The sequence below is a fragment of the Rhamphochromis longiceps genome, linkage group LG13 (genome assembly GCF_057381845.1).
Source record: "Rhamphochromis longiceps isolate RC_006_pf linkage group LG13, R_longiceps_female_GT1.1, whole genome shotgun sequence".
NCBI lineage: Eukaryota > Metazoa > Chordata > Actinopteri > Cichliformes > Cichlidae > Rhamphochromis > Rhamphochromis longiceps.
The window spans coordinates 8,728,883-8,749,297 of NC_140569.1; the positions used below are offsets into that span (position 1 = coordinate 8,728,883).

Genomic DNA, 20,415 nt, shown 5'->3' on the forward strand with positions numbered 1-20,415 from the left:
TGTTGTGTGATGCCTAGCTCTTTTTTTTTTTTTTAATTGGCTTGTATATTTGGAATAATTTAATTTATGCTCATATTATTCTGTGTAACCAACCGAAAGTCTGTAAAACCAAGTCTAAAATGTTTTCATAGTCCAATAAACCAGTTCATCTATTTTGCACACGCTGATGTTTAAACTAATGTTTCTAGTTTTCACTTTAAAATTCCTGTATGCTTATTGTACATTATGATTAGATAGATGTCATCTTTGTGAAGACTGCGAGTACTGACGAAGGCAACATTTGCCCAGTCCCAGCTGGGATTAGCCTGGTGAAGGATGTGGCATTTGGCCTACCACTTCTTGAGGATGTGGCTCTAAAAACATTTGGATAGTCAACTTCGCTGGTTTGATATGTATTTGAATGAATAGATCATCCTTGCATTCGCTGTTAATCACTGCGTATAACCTCCAGTGGCCGCAAATTCCCATTGATCAATGTGGAATATTCCTGTTGTTGTGATCCATTCATTTATCCATTTATTCACTCTCCAATCTCTGTGCCCTCCAACAAGGTCAGGCCACACAGGAGCTGCTGCTTTCTGTTGTCTCATTGGGCAGTCTTCAGTCCTGGGGTGGGCAAACAGGGACATAGACAGAGGTGCCAGGCAATCAGCAGCCTGCTCTCCTCGTCCAATCATTCAGCTTCACGTGGTGCCCTCAGAGTCACTGATTAATTGGTCCGATTGTCCAGTAGACTGGAAGAGAGAACTCTGTGTGTCTGTGTGAAATAATCCCCTCCCCGACTTTCTTTTCTCTTCCAGGAGTTCATAAATGCACTTTTCTTTTCAATTTTTTGTTGCAATAATGAGCTAAAGACTAATAACTGAGGGAATCAGATGCACTTTAATAAATAAGTCCTGGAAGGCAGTTACAGTGTATTTACAACACAGGCCCACAGTGATTTTATTCATTCATGCAAAATTTGTAGATTATTCATAACAATATTAAAGAACTTATAGACATACCTTAAAAAAAACTGTATTTCATTTTGTGAATGCATATATTGTCTAGACATTGTCTAGACGTTATCGAGGAAGATCCTAGGTCCGGTAATTGTCTTACTGGTGTCCAGCTTTACCGGTAATCTGTTTAAATGTGAGGCTCTGTGGGTAGATAAAAGGTTTGTGGCTCCCTTGATTAGACTGTAGTCCGTATTACTGGAGGTGTGTAAGTACAGTAGCTGGCAGACATAAACAGGATTCAGTCTTTGATATCTTCAGAGCGTGAACACAGGGAAAAGAGGAGAAGATGAAAGTGGAAGAAAAAGACAGCGAGGAACAGAAACGGAGCAAAACGAGAGAGTGCGATGAGGAGGAAGGGAGAGATTCTCAGGGTGAATGCTGGGAAACCATCTCGATGCTTTGTTGTGTGAAAAAGAGGGGCAGAACAGTTACCCCTGATTAGTGTGTTAAATGATGCAGAGTGCTGTTTGGGAGTCTATTGAGGAAAATATGCCACTGCTAGCAAATAAAATCTTCAGTCAGTCCAGAGGTGAAAAAGTTTTGGCCGTGCCACCTTAAGCTTGTCTTTGTCCCATAGGAGGTTAAAGGAAAGTGTGCAAGCATGTGCTAACGCGTCAAAAAGAGTTTCATATCTACAGGGTCACATGAGCTTAAAGTTTCTGTTTAATAAAATTAATGCATGGAAGACTTATATAAAGGGTAATTGCATCACAGAACACCTTGGGGAAACATCCTTCAACAACTGAGTGTTGCTGGTCGCTATGTTTATTCAGTCTAAACTGGATTACTGCATTATAAACATTATTATCTGTGGTTACCTGGGAAAAGAGATGTTTGGCCTCTTGGTGTTCAATCACAACCTTCCTCTCTCGGATTCACAGAGATCTTTACAGCCTCGCTATATCTCAGTGGCTGATGCGTCGGCCAACATGTTATGACTCGCCTTGCAGAAAATGATAGCCCTTGATGGCTTTTTATTGCCTCATAGGCAATAAGAAAACTCAGAGTGGCCGGAGTTTTCCCCCCCTCAAAAAGAGGAAATTGTATCAGGTTCCCACAGTGAGAGGCCAGTTTGCTTTTAGGATTAGGGCTGGTGTCACACAGCCGCTGAGTTTGTGAGGAAGCAAGGGTCTGAGGTATAGGTAAACAAAGTCGTCTCCTCCCCTCTGCATCGTTTCACACGTGAAATGATCGTCTACTTTGTCAGTCAGCTTCGCTATCTTTGTTTTATTGGCACAAATGTGTCTCGTGTGTAATAAAGTAATTGTTATAAAACCTTTTCTGATAAGATGTCAGAACCTTTTTGACTCCTTGACTCTGGGAATTGTGTGCTGTGTGTTTCTGAGTGTTGGTTTCATATTTGTACATACTGATTTTTTTTCTACCACTGCTTCTGTCTTATTTAATGGAGACTTAACTTAAAGAAACAGAAGAGAAGAAATATTTCTCTTTGTCTGAATCTCAGCCTGTCTGTTGGTTACATATGACCATGTTTGCATGACCAAAGAAATGCAAAGTCTAGAGACCATCACAATATGTCTTTCACAATTTACATGAAATACATATTCATAAGTGCATAAGTGCACTTGCATGCACACCAACTAGCTTCTCTTTCCCTTCACTCCATTGGCTGTTATGTGCCTTCACTCAGTCTTTGTGCTAGTTCAGGATGTGGTCTGCTTAAGTCTTTAAAATGACATGAGACAAAAAGTGCTCACTTAATGCGTTGCTTTTATTTATTTTAAAGTTGCCTGTGTTGCATTTTATCTCTCTCATTTCACAGACAAATGCACTTAGGTCAGATCATGTAGTTTGCTGTCGTTTCAAGAGAGAAAAGGGTTCTACTTCATTTGTTCCACAGAGGGAGTGCAAGCGGGAGGGAAATGTATCTTTAGCTCCCATGTTATAATTGTGGCACACTAATGATGTAGACACATTCTCACTGTCTGTTTACAGGAAAGGCTCTTCTTTAATTTGTGACTGGCGTGAATGCCAAATGCTTATATCTAATTACTGGTATTTGCTAAAAGATACTATTTACTCACCCCTCTTTGCCTTGTATGTGTCTCTTGTGTGTCAGGGTGGGGAGATTATGATAAGAAAAGTTAAATATATAAAAGAGGAAGACTGGAATATTTTTTCTGTGGGTAGGAAATTAAATTCATATAAGAGAGAGATTTTTCACACATGCCTCAAGTTTTCAGACTTAAATCGTTTTGAATCAGCACCCATAAATTCAAGATTTTGTTTGAAAAGTGTCAATTGAGAACTCCTTTTGGGTTTATTTTTTGCAAAGCACCATAATTTGCACAATTGTAGTATCACTGTTCCTTAAAGATGCCACTTTGGTTAAATTGATATCTTTCTTTCTTTTCTCTCGCTATCTGTCTATATATAGAAAATGTGTGTGTATATATCCCCTTTCATGTTTGATTTGCAAACCTAAACTGGTGGAAATGTGGCAATGCACTTGTCATGCAAATGAATGGGGAAAAAGTTAAAGCACGCTCATGCACGTGTGTCTGTGTGTTTCTGTGCATGTGTAGGGGAAACTAGTGAATCTAAATGGTGACAAAATAAATTTCTTTACGTTGTGCATTCCTTACAGTTTTCTGTTTTCAGTTCAGATCAAAATTGCATTAAATCATACAGAGACCCACAAACACAGCAGATTCAGGACCAAACGCACACCAACAAGCTCTTAGGAGCAAGAGCATGCCTCGGTTCTTAATCGTGGTTCACAGAGAGTCTGACAGTAAAATCACAGCAACTCATCGCTTATGTGTCACAACACATTATATCTGGCCCAGAAAACGACCTTAAACTCTCTCTGCTTCAGTCTTCCTCTCCCTGCTAACTCTTTCTCCCTCCTCTTCCTACTCCTCCCACACCTCCTCTTCACTTGAAAAAGAGCTGAGCTCAGGGCCCAGGAGGCCTCTGATCAGATAGATGTTAACTTTTCAGGGAAAACCCTGATAGCAGACTGGAAGACCACAGAATTTAGTCATCTCTGCCAGTAGACGCCAGGAGTCAATGGCCAACTGAGTTTTTGTGAGCATTTTATTTTTGTAAGCATTGGAGGAAAAGCTACAAGTAACATCTCCTTTTTATTTATTTTGTTTTTTTTTGTATGTCAGAGACGTAGTTTGAGCATTCACTTGGGCAGAATTATAGAATGGGAGTGAAGGAAAAAAGCAAGGAGAGGCAACGCAAAGCAAAAGGTTATCAACACTTTGTTCAAAGGAGAATCATTGTTTAACTCCTTGGCACACACAAAAACACAGTAATGGGCAACACTCACATGAACAGAGCACATTATTTATTTAAGCTTTTGATAAAGAGATTAGCCCCATCATCCCATGCTCTTAAGCTAGCCAAGGGGTCCATGTTCAGGAAATCCTGGCTTTCCTGACACACAGGCTTACGGGGGAATCTTGATCAAGTAACGTTTATATGATAACAATGCATTTCATGTGGGTATGTTTAGTATGATTTAGTCTTTGAATTTGGAGTGATTAGTCGAAATAGTATTAGGAGCTAAAAGGGAGTGGTGAAAGACAGGGCAGAGAGGGGAACAGGAGGTTGGCTAGAGAGCGAAAAAGAAGGCAGAGGATGCGAAGTACTTGTGCCAACTGAGCATTTTGTTTTCCTTTATTATTAGCCCCATCACAGTGGTTAGAGTCCAGCTTAAAGCTACAAACAGTGAAGTGCTAATTTTAGCCTCCAAAGAGGATAAGGATAACTAGCTTGCTGCCAGTATGCCATATGTTCCCCTGCCGAATACATTGTGTCAGGAATATTTTCACCCCACACCCGCACACCATTTCCCTAAAACACATTTCTAAACAAACACAAGTGCATATTCGATGTTTCAGCATTCATGAAGTTTGGAGCTTCGCTTTTAAAAGACTTAACAAACGATCAAAACACTTTAACATAGACAAGTTGTTTTAATTACAGTTGATATCTTTGTAAGAATAGAAATATATGACAAACTGTAATATTCACAAGGGAAACGGTTATTTTGGCATCAGTCAGCTTTCTCCCCCCCCCATTAGCATAGCTTCCTGCTGCAAGGTAACATGTGGCCTCCACTGTAATCTTCTGCAACTTGGCTTATATACTCACTTGCCAATATGAGGCCTGTAGAAGAATAAAAATGAGCCTCTCTCCTTCAACACACATGCATATGTTCACATGTAAATGCAACTCTCTATTATTCCCTCGCTCTCTGCCTCAAATTGAAATAATTCAATTTATGGACAGTTCCAGACCTCCCTGGCTAAGACCATTATGCATGAAGCTCCCCCCCCCCCTTTTCTAACAAAAGAAGGGGAGAATTTACCAGCCGGCTCTCCCAACAACACCCACACAAAGCCAATTTCATGCCAGGGAAACACCAGTGAAGCGCCATTTGTGGTCACAACCTGCTTCCCTGTGGAGGTTCTTTATTATTAGATATAGGTCGATGCTACCTTAATTTCTGTTGAGGCTCATTTTGTAACCTTCATATGACACATGCAATGCTTCTATCAAACCTGTATCCACACAAACATTCACTCATTTGGAAGTGGAAAAGTGACTAAAATCACCATATTGTATGGTCACAGATTTGATTACTGTGTCTTTTTGCCACAGTATTTCCTGCTGTAGTTATATTGAACACCTACAATTTAAATTATTTGTTCAACTTTTGGCGATAATTGTGTTTAAGAGCATAAAGGTGTGAAATGCCATGGCTGAGGTGGCACGCTGTGAGTCCAGGTAATCTGGCATGTGGGAAGCTGGAAGTATAGAACGAGAGAGCTAGGCCAAAGCTTGACCCAAGGCTGACCTAGACCAAACATGCTGCCCCCAGAGACCTCCTCCCCTTGGTCCCTTTGACATGTATACCTGCTGTAGGGATTTGAGTGAGAGATAAAGACCTCAGCAAGCTTTTCTAAGAGTTTAGAGACAGAAGGAGGAAAGAGAAGGCTAGATAACAAATAGTTGTAGAGCAGCACAAGAGCAGCAGGGTGGGCTGAAGGGAAACTCGGGGGTTTACTTAGTGTGTTTGCAAAGCAACACAAAGCATCCCACTTGTGGTACACACACTTGTGAACACATACATTTAGACGTAACCCAATCGTCCCTTCCTACTCCAAACTGGTGAAACTCAAAGAGATGAGCAGGAGTTGGGGCAAAGATTCTTAGTAGTGATAACCTTTAGAGCAAAAGCATGAATGGTGGTGTTAAACACACAAACTGCCAATATATTGTACACATTAGCTCCCAAGGGCTCTCCCAGGTCTTTGTTCCTCTGAGATACTCTTAAGCAACAAAGAGGTCATACTTTTACAGGAAGTCACCCCCAGAGAGAGCTGCCTCTTTCAGGAAATGACTTGGTGGGACTGTGCGGCGAGAGTGCCAGCATCCACGGGGGGCATATCACTCCTGTCCACATGGGCCCATGCTCCACAGGAAGTAGGCTGCTGTAAACCCACTCACTTCCTCTTCCTCTGTCCCTGTCCCAGAAGTCTTATCAGGGCTGTGTATGGGTCGCCTGATAGGACTACAAATCCCCCACATCCCCATAGCACCACATCCTTTCCCTATCAAGGACATGACAAGAAGTAGGAAGTGAGGATGTAACATTCCTTTATAGAAAGAATCTGCAATGCATTTTTTTAAAATTTATTATTATTATTTTTTATGTAGGAGTGATTAAGAGGGCATCCTATCATACACTCAATCTCTCCTACTCCTTTTGCCCTGTTTACTCATAAAAAATAAGCTAAAATCCTAAATAGATCCTAAATAATTTAAATAGAGTAGGTTGTAGCTCGGATAATAAGTTATCCTGTTTTCAAAACCACCCCTTCAGTAACCTGAGCTTGTGGGCGAAGAGCATATTATACTCCCTCATAATACTGAAACCGTCTGTTATTCCAAAAAAAAAAAAAAAAAAACCCTCCCTGGAAGCTAATGCGCTATTATTAGCACTTACCACCGCAGGGTTAGCGTGCCTGTATTATCTAACTACATGCAGTTTGGCTGGTGCTGATAGGTTAGCATGAGTGGGAAAATCCATGTGTATTAAAAGCGTTTATCAGAGGCTGTGTCATTCAGATAGTTACCATGTGGAAAAATGCAGACGCAAACAAGTGCTAAACACGGAAGTCTGAATAAATAAACTGAGAAGCTTCAGTTTGGTTAGTTGAACTGTACCCTGATCATAAAGACAAGATTAAAGACAGAACACGCTAGTTGTTGGTGCTGAAATTATATATTTCCAGACTGATGGCTTGAAGTTAAACAAGTTAGCCCTGCAGTAAGATATAATTTTGCAAAATGTAGCTTTTTTTATAAAATATAATTTGAAAGGATGTATTTTCTGGAAAGTCATGTTGGCTAAAAATTACACCTTGATACTACAGCTTAGTAGAGAACTCTTGAAAGAAAGATGCAGTTACTGTCACTTTGAGTTTATTGAAAGGATATTTTGATGGTTTAATAGCAGACTTTAGTGAGTACAGGTTTTCTCCTGCAGAATATATATACATTTACTGAGTTTAAGTCCACAACAAAGTCCAATGGGATGTTTTTCCTTGAGATTAGCTAAAGGTTCCTTCTCTTTGTCCCGCACATACATTGAAGGACTTTTGAACGCCCTTCAGCACATCAGCTGACTTTTGGAAAGGACTGCCGTGCCATTGTGCTGTTAAGTGCTCTTCGCTTTTGTTATAGTCCTTGTCCTCTCTACAATCCCTTCCCCCCTTCCCCTCCTCTCTCATAGTCCATTTGACTCTCCCCTTTTCTCTCTAGCTGTTCACTGTGAGCTGAGTTTGACTGAAGCTCGGTGAGTCGAAGGTGTCAAAAGCCACGTGAGAGGCAGTGAAACAATTGGAAGTGAGTGTTAAGAGTGAGAAAGAAGAAAAAGAGGCAAAATTTCAGGAATGTTACCCTTTTGTGTGTTTGTGTGTGGGTTTTTGAGGACTTCTCTTCCCCGACTTGAATGCGGACCCCCCTTACAAGTGCCCCCATTTGAACCGAGTCTGGCCTTCTATCTCTAGGTTAGGGGGAAAAAAAGAGAAAACTTCAGCACAAAGGCAAGAAGGGAAAAATCAATAGTTACACAGCAAAAGTGCTCGACATGAAAGGGTGAATTCATCGCCCTACACTTTCATTTTAGCTTGTACCGTCTGTCTCTTTCTCACTCATTCTTTCTTCCTCAACTGATCTGGAAGTGGGAATAAAAAGCAGTCGGTGTGTGCGTAGACGTGTGTTCCTGTGCGTGGAGGCATACTGCAGTTTAATGTCGTGTCGCTGCCCTGTGCTTGAGGCAGTTTCCAGCGTGTCGGGCAGCCTGTGGTGATGACCCTGTACGGGAAAATGGCACAGAGAGAGCAGTCACATTTACACTGACATTTTTGCCATCACCTATGGCTATGTCAACAGGCCTGATCCCTCCTTCCCCCCCAATAGCCAACAGTGGGTGGGTCTCAGCTATAACACAGAAGCACAGGAACACTTTCACAGAGAGTATGACCATTAACAAAGGTCTAATATTCAGTATATTAGAAAAGGTTTATCATTTGGCCTATAAAACGCCATAAAACTGCGAGAAATACCCAACACAGTTGCCTAATTTGAAATAAACATTGTTTTTGTGCACCGACCAAACCTTGTCTTTCTGTCTAACTTTACATTTTCAATTCCATCAGTAGACATGCTAACATGAAACACGTGAGAAGGCGAGCATGAATGGAAACTTACATTCCGTATGATTACCAATAATGCAACACTCCAGTAAAAAGCCACATGAACCTCCACAGACTTGAGGTTTAAACAGTTTTAATTAACTGATTACTCTGATAACTGCTCTGTGCTGCTTTATTCGTTGTTGTTAAACACATTCCCTGTCTCTGACTTACTGATACCTTCCTCATTGGATCACCGCAGTCGAAATAATTGCAGCAAACTTGGCTCGGAATCTCACAACAATAAGTCTCTAGTGTGTTTTAATTACAAATCACCCTTGTGAATGAATCACTAGTTACTGTCATTATTGAATCTGTCAGTGCTGATCCACAAAACTGTCATCATTCAAAGTAACTGGCTTTGTAATTGCAAAGCACTCATTATTTACTGTAATTACTTCAATGGAAATGTCTTTAATTGCAGGAAGCAATTACTTAGCCCACTCCCTTTTATTTACCTGGAAAGCCTGATTTTTTTTTATAGTTTGTAATAATGGCAACTTTTTTTGTCTGCCTAATCTAATAAGGCCTTATATTAAGTTGGTGAATGTTCTGTACAGATTAATACATGCTTCAGAGTGCTATGATCGAGATTCAATTACTGGACTTTAAAGCAAAGACCCCAAAACAGTAGTCTCTCTGGCAAAAGCAGAAGGGAAGTCTAGACTAGCCATATTGTTTTGTCGACAGCGCATGTCATTATCCGCAGAATAGTCATGGGGATTTCTCTCCGTCTCTCCTCCTCCTCGGGAATAAAAGGGAGGCGAAGCAGCATTGGTCACAGAGAGTGTTTTGTACTGAAGTGTGTGTGTGTTAGTTTAGAATACTTCAGTGGTCATTATTGGAAAGATGCCTCATGATAGATCATAGGAAATGGGTGCATGTGAGTATGTTCAAGTATGTGTGCGGTAAAGGGAGAGATGCTTTTGAAAATGTGCCCCTAATTGCGTCGCGAGGAATTCCTGCATGTTCAGAATATCTGGAGGTGGGAGGGGCCCTTCAGAGCCATGCAAAGGGAACCCCCCACTGCCTGCAAGCCCCCCTGTACTCCCCCTTCCTCACGTCTAGAGCTTATGAATGGCCTGAATACAATAAACGCTGCTTTTTTTCTTTTTCTCCCTCCCTCTTGCAAGCCCTTCTTTACCCCTCTGAAGATTTCTGGGAATGTAACGTATGTGTATTTGTGTGAGTGTCTTGTGTGTGAGTGCTAGAGAGAAAACGAGTGAGGGCACTATTGTGAATGTACATCAAGAGTGTCTGCACTTTGTGTGTGTGTGTTTCATGTTTGGAGTTTGTGTATGTATGTATGAATTTCTCATCTGCCAGTACGAAATGTGTGGATCCCATGTGGAACAGGATATCAGGTCCCTGAGGCCTGGGCCTTGCCTGGGTAACCAACCCAGGGTCATGTGAGCTTTCTGGGGTGTGAAACTCTAGGACTGGTCTATGAGAGATCAGCTTCAGGTCACTCACACTTTCAGCAAAAGACACTCTCTCCTGCAAGCAATAGCCCTTAGACTAAATGCAGTGTCATAAACTCAAAAACCTGTCTCCACTCCTTTTCTTCTCAGTCCATCCACAGCCTATAAAACCTAGCAAAAACATCACACAGTATGTTCCAAAAACGTTTCGCCATCTGTGAATCATTCCTCGCACAGGATCCCACTCATGACATCTGGCACAAAGCTAATATTCATAACCCTTCTCATCTCAACGGTGCTTCTACGAAGAAAAAATAAATTATTAGAAAGCTAAATGTCATAATTATCTTGCAATGCGCTAGAAGCGACACGTCTGACAGTACTGCTATTCGCAGATGAATGACTGGTGAGTCTGTGGCTGTTAATTTGCCAGGCAGCAGAAAAGTGGCTGACACCTCTGAATGGCACGTGTGCCCGTGCACAGGGGGCAGCTAGTACCAGTGTCTGTCCTATGCTGAGAGATGGTTTATAATCAGATCATAACAGATTAGCCTAGATACTGTTTGATAATGTCACGGTATGCCTTGAGACAGATGTAGAGGAGCGATAAAGACACAAAAGAGGGAAGTAAAGAAACTGAGAAGTGGAAGCTTAATTTCTACCCAGAATTTGAAGCGGTACACTTTTGATTTGCATAGGAAGACAAAAAAAGCAAAAAATGAAGGAAAAATAACAACGCCTCAGTCTTGCATCGAGCAAATACTGTGCAGATATCCCCCATCCAAACTCCACAGTCCAGCAGACAGAGAGAAAGAAGAAGAAGGGTAATGAAGTAGGAGGGGAGGGAATGCAATAATGAAACACAGAGTGGCAGAAAGACTTAAATAAAAACCATCGAAGCTGAATAAAACAGACTTTAAGTCAGTTTAGCTAGCGCTAACAAAGCTAGTGAAAATGCACAAAGAAAGCTAACCTAATTTTTACGTCATTATCTGTTTGCTTGCAGTGTGTGTGTGAGTCTGTGCATGCTCGTGTGCAAGTGTGTATTTGTGTATACAGCGTGTGAGGGGACTGATAAAATATTCCTTCCCTCGGTTGGCCCCGGGGCATTTCAACTGCCCCTGGCTCCTTCCAGTCAGTGGCCTGCTCCTAATTGCCACACACACACACACACACACACACACACACACACACACACACACACACACACACACACACACACACACACACACCAGGAAACGCACACACACACACACCAGGAAACGCACATGAATAAAGAAAGGCAAAGATAGACACACACATACAGACAAATGCACATCCATGCATGCAAACATTCTTAACACACAAACATGCACCCCCACTGTCCTGCATTGATTCACCCTTCTCCATCTTCCCAGCACCCCCACCTCACCAATAGTTACAAAGATGTTGTCATGGCCGATCAGTAGGCCCTGAGTTGTGCCTGTGGGGAGACTGGAGCTTGCTAGCCTAGCATCCACATGCTGTATGCATGCAGCGCAGGGTTAGAGCCTGCTGATGCTCTTAATAAGGCTCACAGCCCATGTATGTAGAATGACTGGCTTGTTCATTGGTTGAGTGGTTAGCTAGTTGCATGGCTAGAATTCTAAATAACTGATTGACAGACTGACAAAGCACACGACAAGCAGGGCTGCTTTATGACTGACTGTTATACTTGCTCACTGGCTTTATAGGCTGACTAGTTGACTGGATAGTTTAGTGGGTGACTGAAAAGCGGTGTGAACAACCATCTGACTGACCACCAAAAGGGCTATTGGCTAAGTGGTGGACGGATTATGATGTCACTGTGGCCACTTCTATACTAATGAAGATGAATTTGAAATCAGTGCTTGCATAGCCCATGTTTTCTGCCCATTCAAGCATACCAGTGATCCATACTGACACCACAAAAGACTACAGAAATGTTTGCATTTGGTCTATTGAGTATGCCCAAGATGCTTGAGTCATCTGCTTTGAGGGCGACATGCACCAGTGTGTAACCACATGTCATAACAAACAGACCCATGTTTTTGTTAGCGTCCACACCAGCCACATCTCGACATGTATCGGGATATGGCAATGCAATACCATATTTCCCAGCAAGAAAAATGGCAGTTTTATAGTATTCACTTCTCGCATCTGTGTGGTATGTTCAGCTTGGGCTACAAACATCAGTTGACGAGCATCAAATGATACACTGTACTCTGCTGATGTTTGTTTCACTGTAAGCCAAATTTTTATCTATTTTAAATCACACATCTCTTTATAGTGAAATGGATGGTACAGAATGTCTCTGGAGGACCTTTTTCTGAAAATTTCACCTCAAAGACCCAATAAACGAAAAATATAGATCTGCATTATGAAAGCTGACAATTCTGTCTGTGTATTATTATCATTATTATTATTTTCCAGCTGATTAACTCCAGTGCACCACTGCATCTTTTCCCTTTCTTACCAATTATTTTCTCGCTCTGTACTGCTCCAGTCAGTGGCTTGAGTTTGGTCTTCCACTTTTTCATTCTCTCTTTCTCTCTCACTTCATTTCCCCTAACACTGTCTCCTTCTATTTTCTTATGGTCCTTCACTATCTCTCCCTCACTGTCTCTCCCTGTTTTTGCCTCTCTTTCTCCGACGGGCTCTGGTAACACAGTTGACATTTCCCCAACATGGCTGCCAGACACAGCTTCAGCACCTTTCCAGTTTCACCCTTCCTTTCTCCCTTTTTCTCTCTTCCCACCTCCCACTCTTTCCTCACTTGCTGGGGTTAAAGAAAAGCAGAAATTAGCCCCAGACCATGTAGAGGTGATTGGTATCAAATTGCACTGAAAATGGAAATGCCAATAAAATTGACAGCCCTTCTCCAGCTCTCTTTCCTTTCCCCCTTCTAGGTAAAAATAAGCGTGTATAGGTCAGACTCAGAGGTATAAGCAACGAGAGATAAGGGGGGGAGGATTAATATTGGTAAGTGTTAAGGTTTCCCTGGCTTAGGGTGATGGGTGACAAAAAAATTGCAGCAAGAACACACAGAGAATCATGCAGTTTTTCTGAGCATACACTCTTTTAGTACTTTTGTACTTCATTTGCTCCCCTTTTTGTATCCTCCCTTGTTTTCCCTGTTCTCTATGCTTCTCATGATTCTCACCTCTTCCCTGAGATTCCATGCACACCAACTCTTTCCCACTTGCTCACCTGCATGAATACTCACTCGCTCACCCACACTGAGCTGGTACTCTGGCCGTTTGCTTCTGTTTTCCCAACTCGCATGGGACAAGCCCCTGGGTTTGTTATTGTAGGCTTTGCTGAACATGAGCCGGTCTTTACAACGGATTGAAAGCATTTGCTTCCAATGAAAATCTGGTCTTAGATTACAGGGCCACGGCTCGGCTCACCCCTCTTTTCCACCAGGCAGAGAGATGTAGACAGAAGGGTGGGTGTATTTTAGTCCTGAAACAGTAGGAAGAAAAAAACTCACTTGTTAAGCTCCGGCTGCATTTGTCCCAGACTAATGATGTAACCAAAGCCCACATTTAAAAAAAAACAAAACAAAGCATTTTTTAAGGACAGAGAGGAAGAGAAGCTACGTTTAATGGCGCTTGCGTGGTTAGTCTGTTAATCAATTAATGGATTGGCCATAAGTGATTAATTGGGTAAAGATTATTTAGTTCTGGTTTGATGTGTGTTTGTTTTACATCATTGTAAATTAAATATATATGGATTTTGTGCTGTGGAAACACACAAATGTAATATTATTTAAGCTCTGGAACATTTGTGAGCATTTTTACTAATTCTTTCTTTATAGCAGATTTTCATCCTTTTATCCAGTCCATAACATCATCCAGTGACTAGTAGCTCAACCATTACATTTTGGTGATGTGACAGTACAGTTCAACCAGCTGGTTTACCTGCCTCACAATGGCAGGTGTTTGCATCACTGTCAGGCCATCTATAATAAGCTGTCTCTTGTTTTATCCCTTCTTCACCCTCGATAGCATCCCCTCCACTTTCACATGAGGTTCATTAAAAACCCTTCAATATGTGTGCATATGTATCTCCTTCTGCTAGAACAGAGCGAGAGAGTGAGAGCTAGCTGAGAGCGTTGTTTCGTATGGATCGTTGAGGCTCTCTCTCTCTCCTAATGGTGTATATAATTCAGGTGCCCTCCAGGCATGCTTTCAGGAATTCTTTTGCCTGAGGTAATGGGGAGCAAAGGCCTGGGTTTTAGGCCCTTGATTATTCCATTGATGTGGCAGGCTGGAAAAAAGTCATCTCCAACCGGATTAGCGCCAACATGCCTATTAATTATCGATGAATCGGGGCTTAGGGTTTAGCTAGGTGCTGGGTGTCGCCCTCTGCAAGTTAGTGGAACGCAGGCCCATTTCATTGCAGTTATCTATCCCTGCCACAGTGAATAGACCTAGAAGCTTTAGAAGTGCTTTGTGTGTAATCAATAAATAACTGGATCCAATTGTGTGCACTGCTTTAGTGGGGTTTTTTTGTTTTTTGTTTTGCTTTTTTCTCACATTTTTATTTCCCCTCACTTCCAGTCGAGAGAGGCGATACAGGACAAAAGTCAGTTATTTGCCTCTGAAATGTTTAGCAGTGAAGGTGCCACTTGTTTACCTCGCCTCATGTTTCTTTTATGATTATCATCTTCATTGAGGGTGGCTCACATTTTTGAATAATGATAATAACAATTAGGCTTTTCACAGCCACGGATGGGAAGAGGCCCTTTCTCTCCACTGGAGCTGTATAGAAAACGTACCATAATTGGATGGTTTTGAATATGTGCTGCGTGTGTGTGAGTGTGAGTATGGGTTCATGTTGTTGAGTCTGAATGCAGAGAAAAGGCCCGTGGAGCGCCTTCCTTTCTCTCTTTCTCTCAGTGCTCAAATACGCTGAGCTTTCTCAGTGTTCCCCTTAGGTGAGGTTAACTGGCCTTAATAGAGTCTTATCGAAGCCCTACAGGTTGCTGTAAGCAGCCATGACGCCATTGTTATGAAAAGCAGTTAGCTTTGTTAGCTCTGTATGTGCCTCTGACTTCCTTTTTTCTACCTATTTTCCTTTTATTTTCTGCCTTCCCCCTCCTTGCAACCTTGCCTTTTGTAGTGCCGTGTTACTCTTTCCACCTCAGGTAAAATGGCAGAATGCGCTGGGGCAACGCTTCAATAACTATTTTCCCCTCAGGATAATAAAGACTAAATCTCTCTGTCATTTTCAATTCTGCGTGGGCTTGGATGGGAGAGTGGGGAAATGCGACCTTACAAGTCCTTTGTGCTCCCCTTCTCCCTGTCTTTCTCCCAGGAAGATGCAAGCGCTTGCTCTGTTTTCAAGTGACGGGGGGAGCAAAATGAAAGGGAGGGTTATTTATAAATGTATTAAAAATGAATGCATTTATGAGGTGCTGTTTTCCAGCCATTCTCTTCTTGCCATTGTTGTGTCTCTATATCCATCCTTCTGTGCATACAAAGCCCTCCAGAATTCCCTCGAAATCGTATTTATTCCCTTTGAACACAGAGGCGCAGCAAATGCAGGAAGTAAACAAACTGTGTGTCTGATCTCCACTGTCTCTTCCTGTTTCTTGTCATGTGACAGGTGATGGTCTGGACAACAGTGTGGCTTCGCCGAGCACAGGGGATGACGATGACCCGGATAAAGAAAAGAAACACAACAAGAAGAGAGGGATTTTCCCTAAGGTGGCCACCAACATCATGAGAGCATGGCTCTTCCAGCACCTAACGGTGAGTTGAGCCAAACACTATTCGTTCACTCTCAGTTTCATATCACGAGTGCACACTCAACTTCATTTTACAGCCACGGGCTGTCTGTACTGTTATACTTGCACATAGACACACAGATACGCTCTGTCTTTCTGCACTACTCAAAAGAACACACTGAGCCACTCTTTCTCTCTCTCTCTCACACACTCACACACACACACACACACACCACAGCCCCTCTTCTTCATAGTGTATCCTTGTTCGTACGGTGCACACTTCAAAGACGGAGGCCTGTGTAATCTGCTGGCGATCTCTGCAGCCTGCGTTCTCACTTCTCATCTGCTGAAACTGAATAAGGTTGAAGCCAAGGAGAGATGCCCCTGGCCATAACTGCAGATACATAGATGAACCTTATTAAAAACAAATCTGTCATTATTTAACAGATGCCGGGGATGCTGCAAAGGCCTGTGGTTTGGCTCCATTTTTCCTCAATTATAGCAGAGAATACAAATGCCGTTAACACCATCTGACTGCATCACAGATACTTTGTGGGGAAAAATGTATTTAGGCAATGGAGGGTGCCAATGTGACTGCTGGGATGGAACCAACAGTGAGCTGAATGCTCCCTTGGCCAACACAATTTTGATTCCGTTCAAGCCGAATCATTCGACTTATTAAAGATGTCTAGTTAAAGAACAGTGTACGATAGTTTACATGGTCTGTCATGAAATGAAATTCTTCAGTGTTTTATTTATTTATTTATTTTTTTACCCCATAAAGAGTCACTTATGCCCTGCTTGAGCTTCAGTGTTGGTACAGCTTACTAACTCAGAGTGATTATAGTCTCCTTAGTCCCTATGAGTGCATATTACACAGCTAGTATCTGCAATAATCATTGCCAAGAATGAGAAGCTTTGCTGTTTTTATTATAGTTTTAAATGGTATTTTTTTAAAAAGATCTGATATGTTTTCAGTCAACAAATAGTTAATACATTTTCCTTAACGTTGGTTTGAGACCTCACCTCTCACATCTGTTTTTGTATTGATTCAGATAAAGTATGAACAGGGCACAATATGGCCACCCGGAATTAATATTAAGATAGTCCTACACTGTACCGCTAACCTTTTAAAAATATAAAAAATACAGTAAGTGAAACTGCTTTTTTGTGTGACAGATGAAGTCTTTCGTTACATTTTTCATTTCAGCATACACAGCTACGCTAGGGAAAAACCTTGCGTCACACACATTCTGCCTATGTCAGGAGTTTGTGGAGAACTTGATACGCTCTGGCTTTGTGGGTGTTGGTTTGAATTGCACAACAGTGATGATGTTAACGAAAGCAATTTGGTTGTTGGATGATGGCTATTGCATGGGCTCAACTTTTTATTTATTTGTAGCTTGTCTTTGATGTCGATGGTATTCATCGCTCAGTGCATTTGTTGGTTTTCAACAGTTACCGGAAAATCAGAGGAACTTTTTTACCGTGTCCAATTGTCTGCAGGTATGTAGGCAACATTGTGTGTGCGTACACAGACTCTATATACTCTCAAGACTTTTTTCCTTTGTACTCCCTGCTTCCCATCTGACTATCACCATCTTTCATATACCACCAGTTCTCCATCACCCTGCAAACACACATCATACACACATACTCCAACTCCCTGACCTCAACCCATACACTCCCAAAACCTTCGGGGCCACAGAGGAAAGGTGTTTGAAACATACACACATCCTGTCTGTGGAAATACAGTTCAACACACAAATGCCTAGTGAAAACACACACCCGGCAACACACCTCCTGTGTCATATTACACTGTGAGCACGACTTATGGGAAGCTCCTACTCTGTTAGATCTCAAACAGTGAGAAGGATATAAGTGAGTGCCATGGGAGCAAAGGAAAGGAGAAGAAGGTGAGGAGGTGAAGACAGGGATAAGGAGGATTCATCAGTCTTTTTCTTTTCCAGAACAAAATGGAAAGAAGAGCAAAAACATGCAGGCATACAATGGGACATGTGGCCATTTTACCTTATTACACAAAAGAAGCTCCTTCAGTTCAGCCTGAAACTGAAGTAAACTGAAAGGTTGATGGAAAAATCACTTCCAATTTGTTTATTCTCTTCAATGAAGCCAAACAGAAATGAAACCCAGGCAGAGAGGAGCCAACATTTTCTTTGTTTATGGGAAATGTGGTCTTAATTTTGGGGAACACTGGCATTAACAATACCGCTGGTGTCAGATAAATGCTTGCTGTGGTTTCATCTGCTTACTCTTCAGTGTCACCATTAATTTATTCACCATATGTCAATGTTTACGAATGCTACACATAGCACCTATAATGCAAAAACATTTACAGTTTTTCTCACACTGGTAGTATGCTTCTCTGCCTCTGCTGATAGCAATATAAGCATGGATAGCTGATCCACATTTCATCACGGCTTGACTCTTTGTTTCAAAGAAAGAGGATGAAAGATGTGCCTGACCCCCTCAGAGATGAACACATAGACATATACACAATATATGAAGGGCTGCTGTAGCGCTACACAGTCTTTAAAAAGCCAATCAGGGCTTGCTTTTCTTAAGAATAATACATCTAAAAGTATTTGACACAGGTGCAGACAGACCACAAAACAGAATATGGTGAATTAAGAATGAATTATAGTAGAAGACACCCAACCTTAGTGTTCTGTAATCCCTTCTGTTATTCGCCCTCACACTTAGACCCTTGGGAGTTCTCATTGTACTGAAGCAGAAAGGAAGGTGGGTGGCGCAGTGAGGCTGTGAGTACACCAGCAGGGTAGCTGGTAGGTGGCATTGATACAGCTGTTCTTACAGGGGTTTTTTGAAGACTTTTATGCATGTCTGCTTCCTTATCCATCAAGGATGCTAATTTCTTATGTCTTGTTCCATGTGGAAAGGGTAACATTTGGAAAACTTCTAATTCCCAAGTTTGCTGGTGTTGTTAGATGGGTCTAAGCCACAGTGTTTTTGGGTATATGCATGGTGACAAGAGGTATGTACAGTGTGAGGTGTAGAGTAAGGGATAGAGAGTGGGCATTGAATTTGTGATGATGACAACAGTTGCAGCTCACCGAGTTCTCTCCAACACACCCAATGAGCTCATATGTTGTTGACGATGCTTGTGAGACAAGTTCATCGGAAGAATTTGGCTGTGCTGACTTGGAGCGACTACAAAACATTAGCGTTTACCGCCTGTCACCAATGACCAAAGTCGCTGCCAGCTTGACATGCAGCTGTAAACTTGGTAGGGAACCAAAATAAAGGAGAGGGGAGGGATTTTCCACTTGTGTCCTCATCTCATTTTGATGTTTGTTTGCATTTGACATCCTTAATTAAACATATGTTGCGGCTACTAGCTCTCTGTTGGTTTTACTGACTAAACTAAACGGGATATTTGTAAGCGTAACCTGCTTTCTCTCTTTCTAGATGTGTTTAACATCAATAAGGATGTGTTTAAAGATGTAGATATAACTCTGAAGTGTGCTAATGACTTTTCCCTGGAAATAACTATAAACTGTGTTTAAGAAAATAATTGCAGAATCAATTCTAAACTCATAACCGGCTGAGCTGCCTGATTGCTTTATGTAAGAGACAAATCTTGAAATAAAGAAAAAGCTTCTCTCCAATCTCTCTTTCTTCCAACCCTCCCATTGTGTGGTTGGAATACACCCACATCCCGCCCGTACCCTCCCCTCCACACAAATGGTATTTTCTTGTTTAATTTAACAAGAAATGAGTAGTAAATGAAAGCTCAAGCCTCAAATCCCCAACGCGCCCTGTGCTCTGCTCTCCACTCCCTTATGAAAAGGCAATTTGTGAAATTATGTGATAGAGTAATTAGATGGAATTCACCCCCGCCTCCCCACTATACACACTACCCATATTCCCATTTAGACTGCTGCTGTGCTAAACTGAAGTAGGTGTGTGTGTGTGTGTGTGTGTGTGTGTGTGTGTGTGTGTGTGTGTGTGTGTGTGTGTGTAAAAAGAAAGGGCAGAGGGTTTTGGTATTTTTAGTGTTCATATTGGTATATTCACAGAGTGGGACACACACTCTCACACACATTATCGCTAACGCCCTCTCATTCTGGCTCTCCTCCCCTCCTATTTGTACACAGATGCAGTGTAACGAGGGGCAGCCATGATCGCAGCTCATAAAAGAAGCCAACCCGCAAACCCTCAATGAGCTGCCTTTCTCCCCCTCCTCCTTTCTCCTCTTAAAATGTGTAAAATGCAGAGAGAGAGCGCGTATAAAAAAATCCAACTTGAAGGCATAATCCGCCGTTAATACAATTAGAGTCCAATTTAACCACTTGCGTACGCAGATGTAGCTTAGCTTGGGGAGCGCTGCCCCCCCACCTCCTTGGAAATGCTTTTTTACCCTCAACACAGCAGCATGCAGTGGGGGTTTGAGCAGAAACAGGTGTGAAAAGCGATATAATTCATTTCTGTGCTGGCAGAGGAGGCCAGGAGCCTTGCTGTCGTGGGCCTTGGGTGGTGGA

General features: G+C 41.9%; 1 protein-coding gene across 2 annotated transcripts in view; it reads left to right on the top strand.

Moving 5' to 3' along the window:
* The window catches only part of meis1b (Meis homeobox 1 b), a 77,295-nt gene that overhangs the window by 19,753 nt on the left and 37,127 nt on the right, over positions 1 to 20,415 (top strand). For both annotated transcript variants that reach the window (XM_085427386.1, XM_085427385.1), the window contains exon 8: positions 15,772 to 15,917. In XM_085427386.1, coding sequence (XP_085283512.1) covers positions 15,772 to 15,917 — 146 coding nt within the window. The remainder of the gene's footprint in view (positions 1 to 15,771; positions 15,918 to 20,415) is intronic.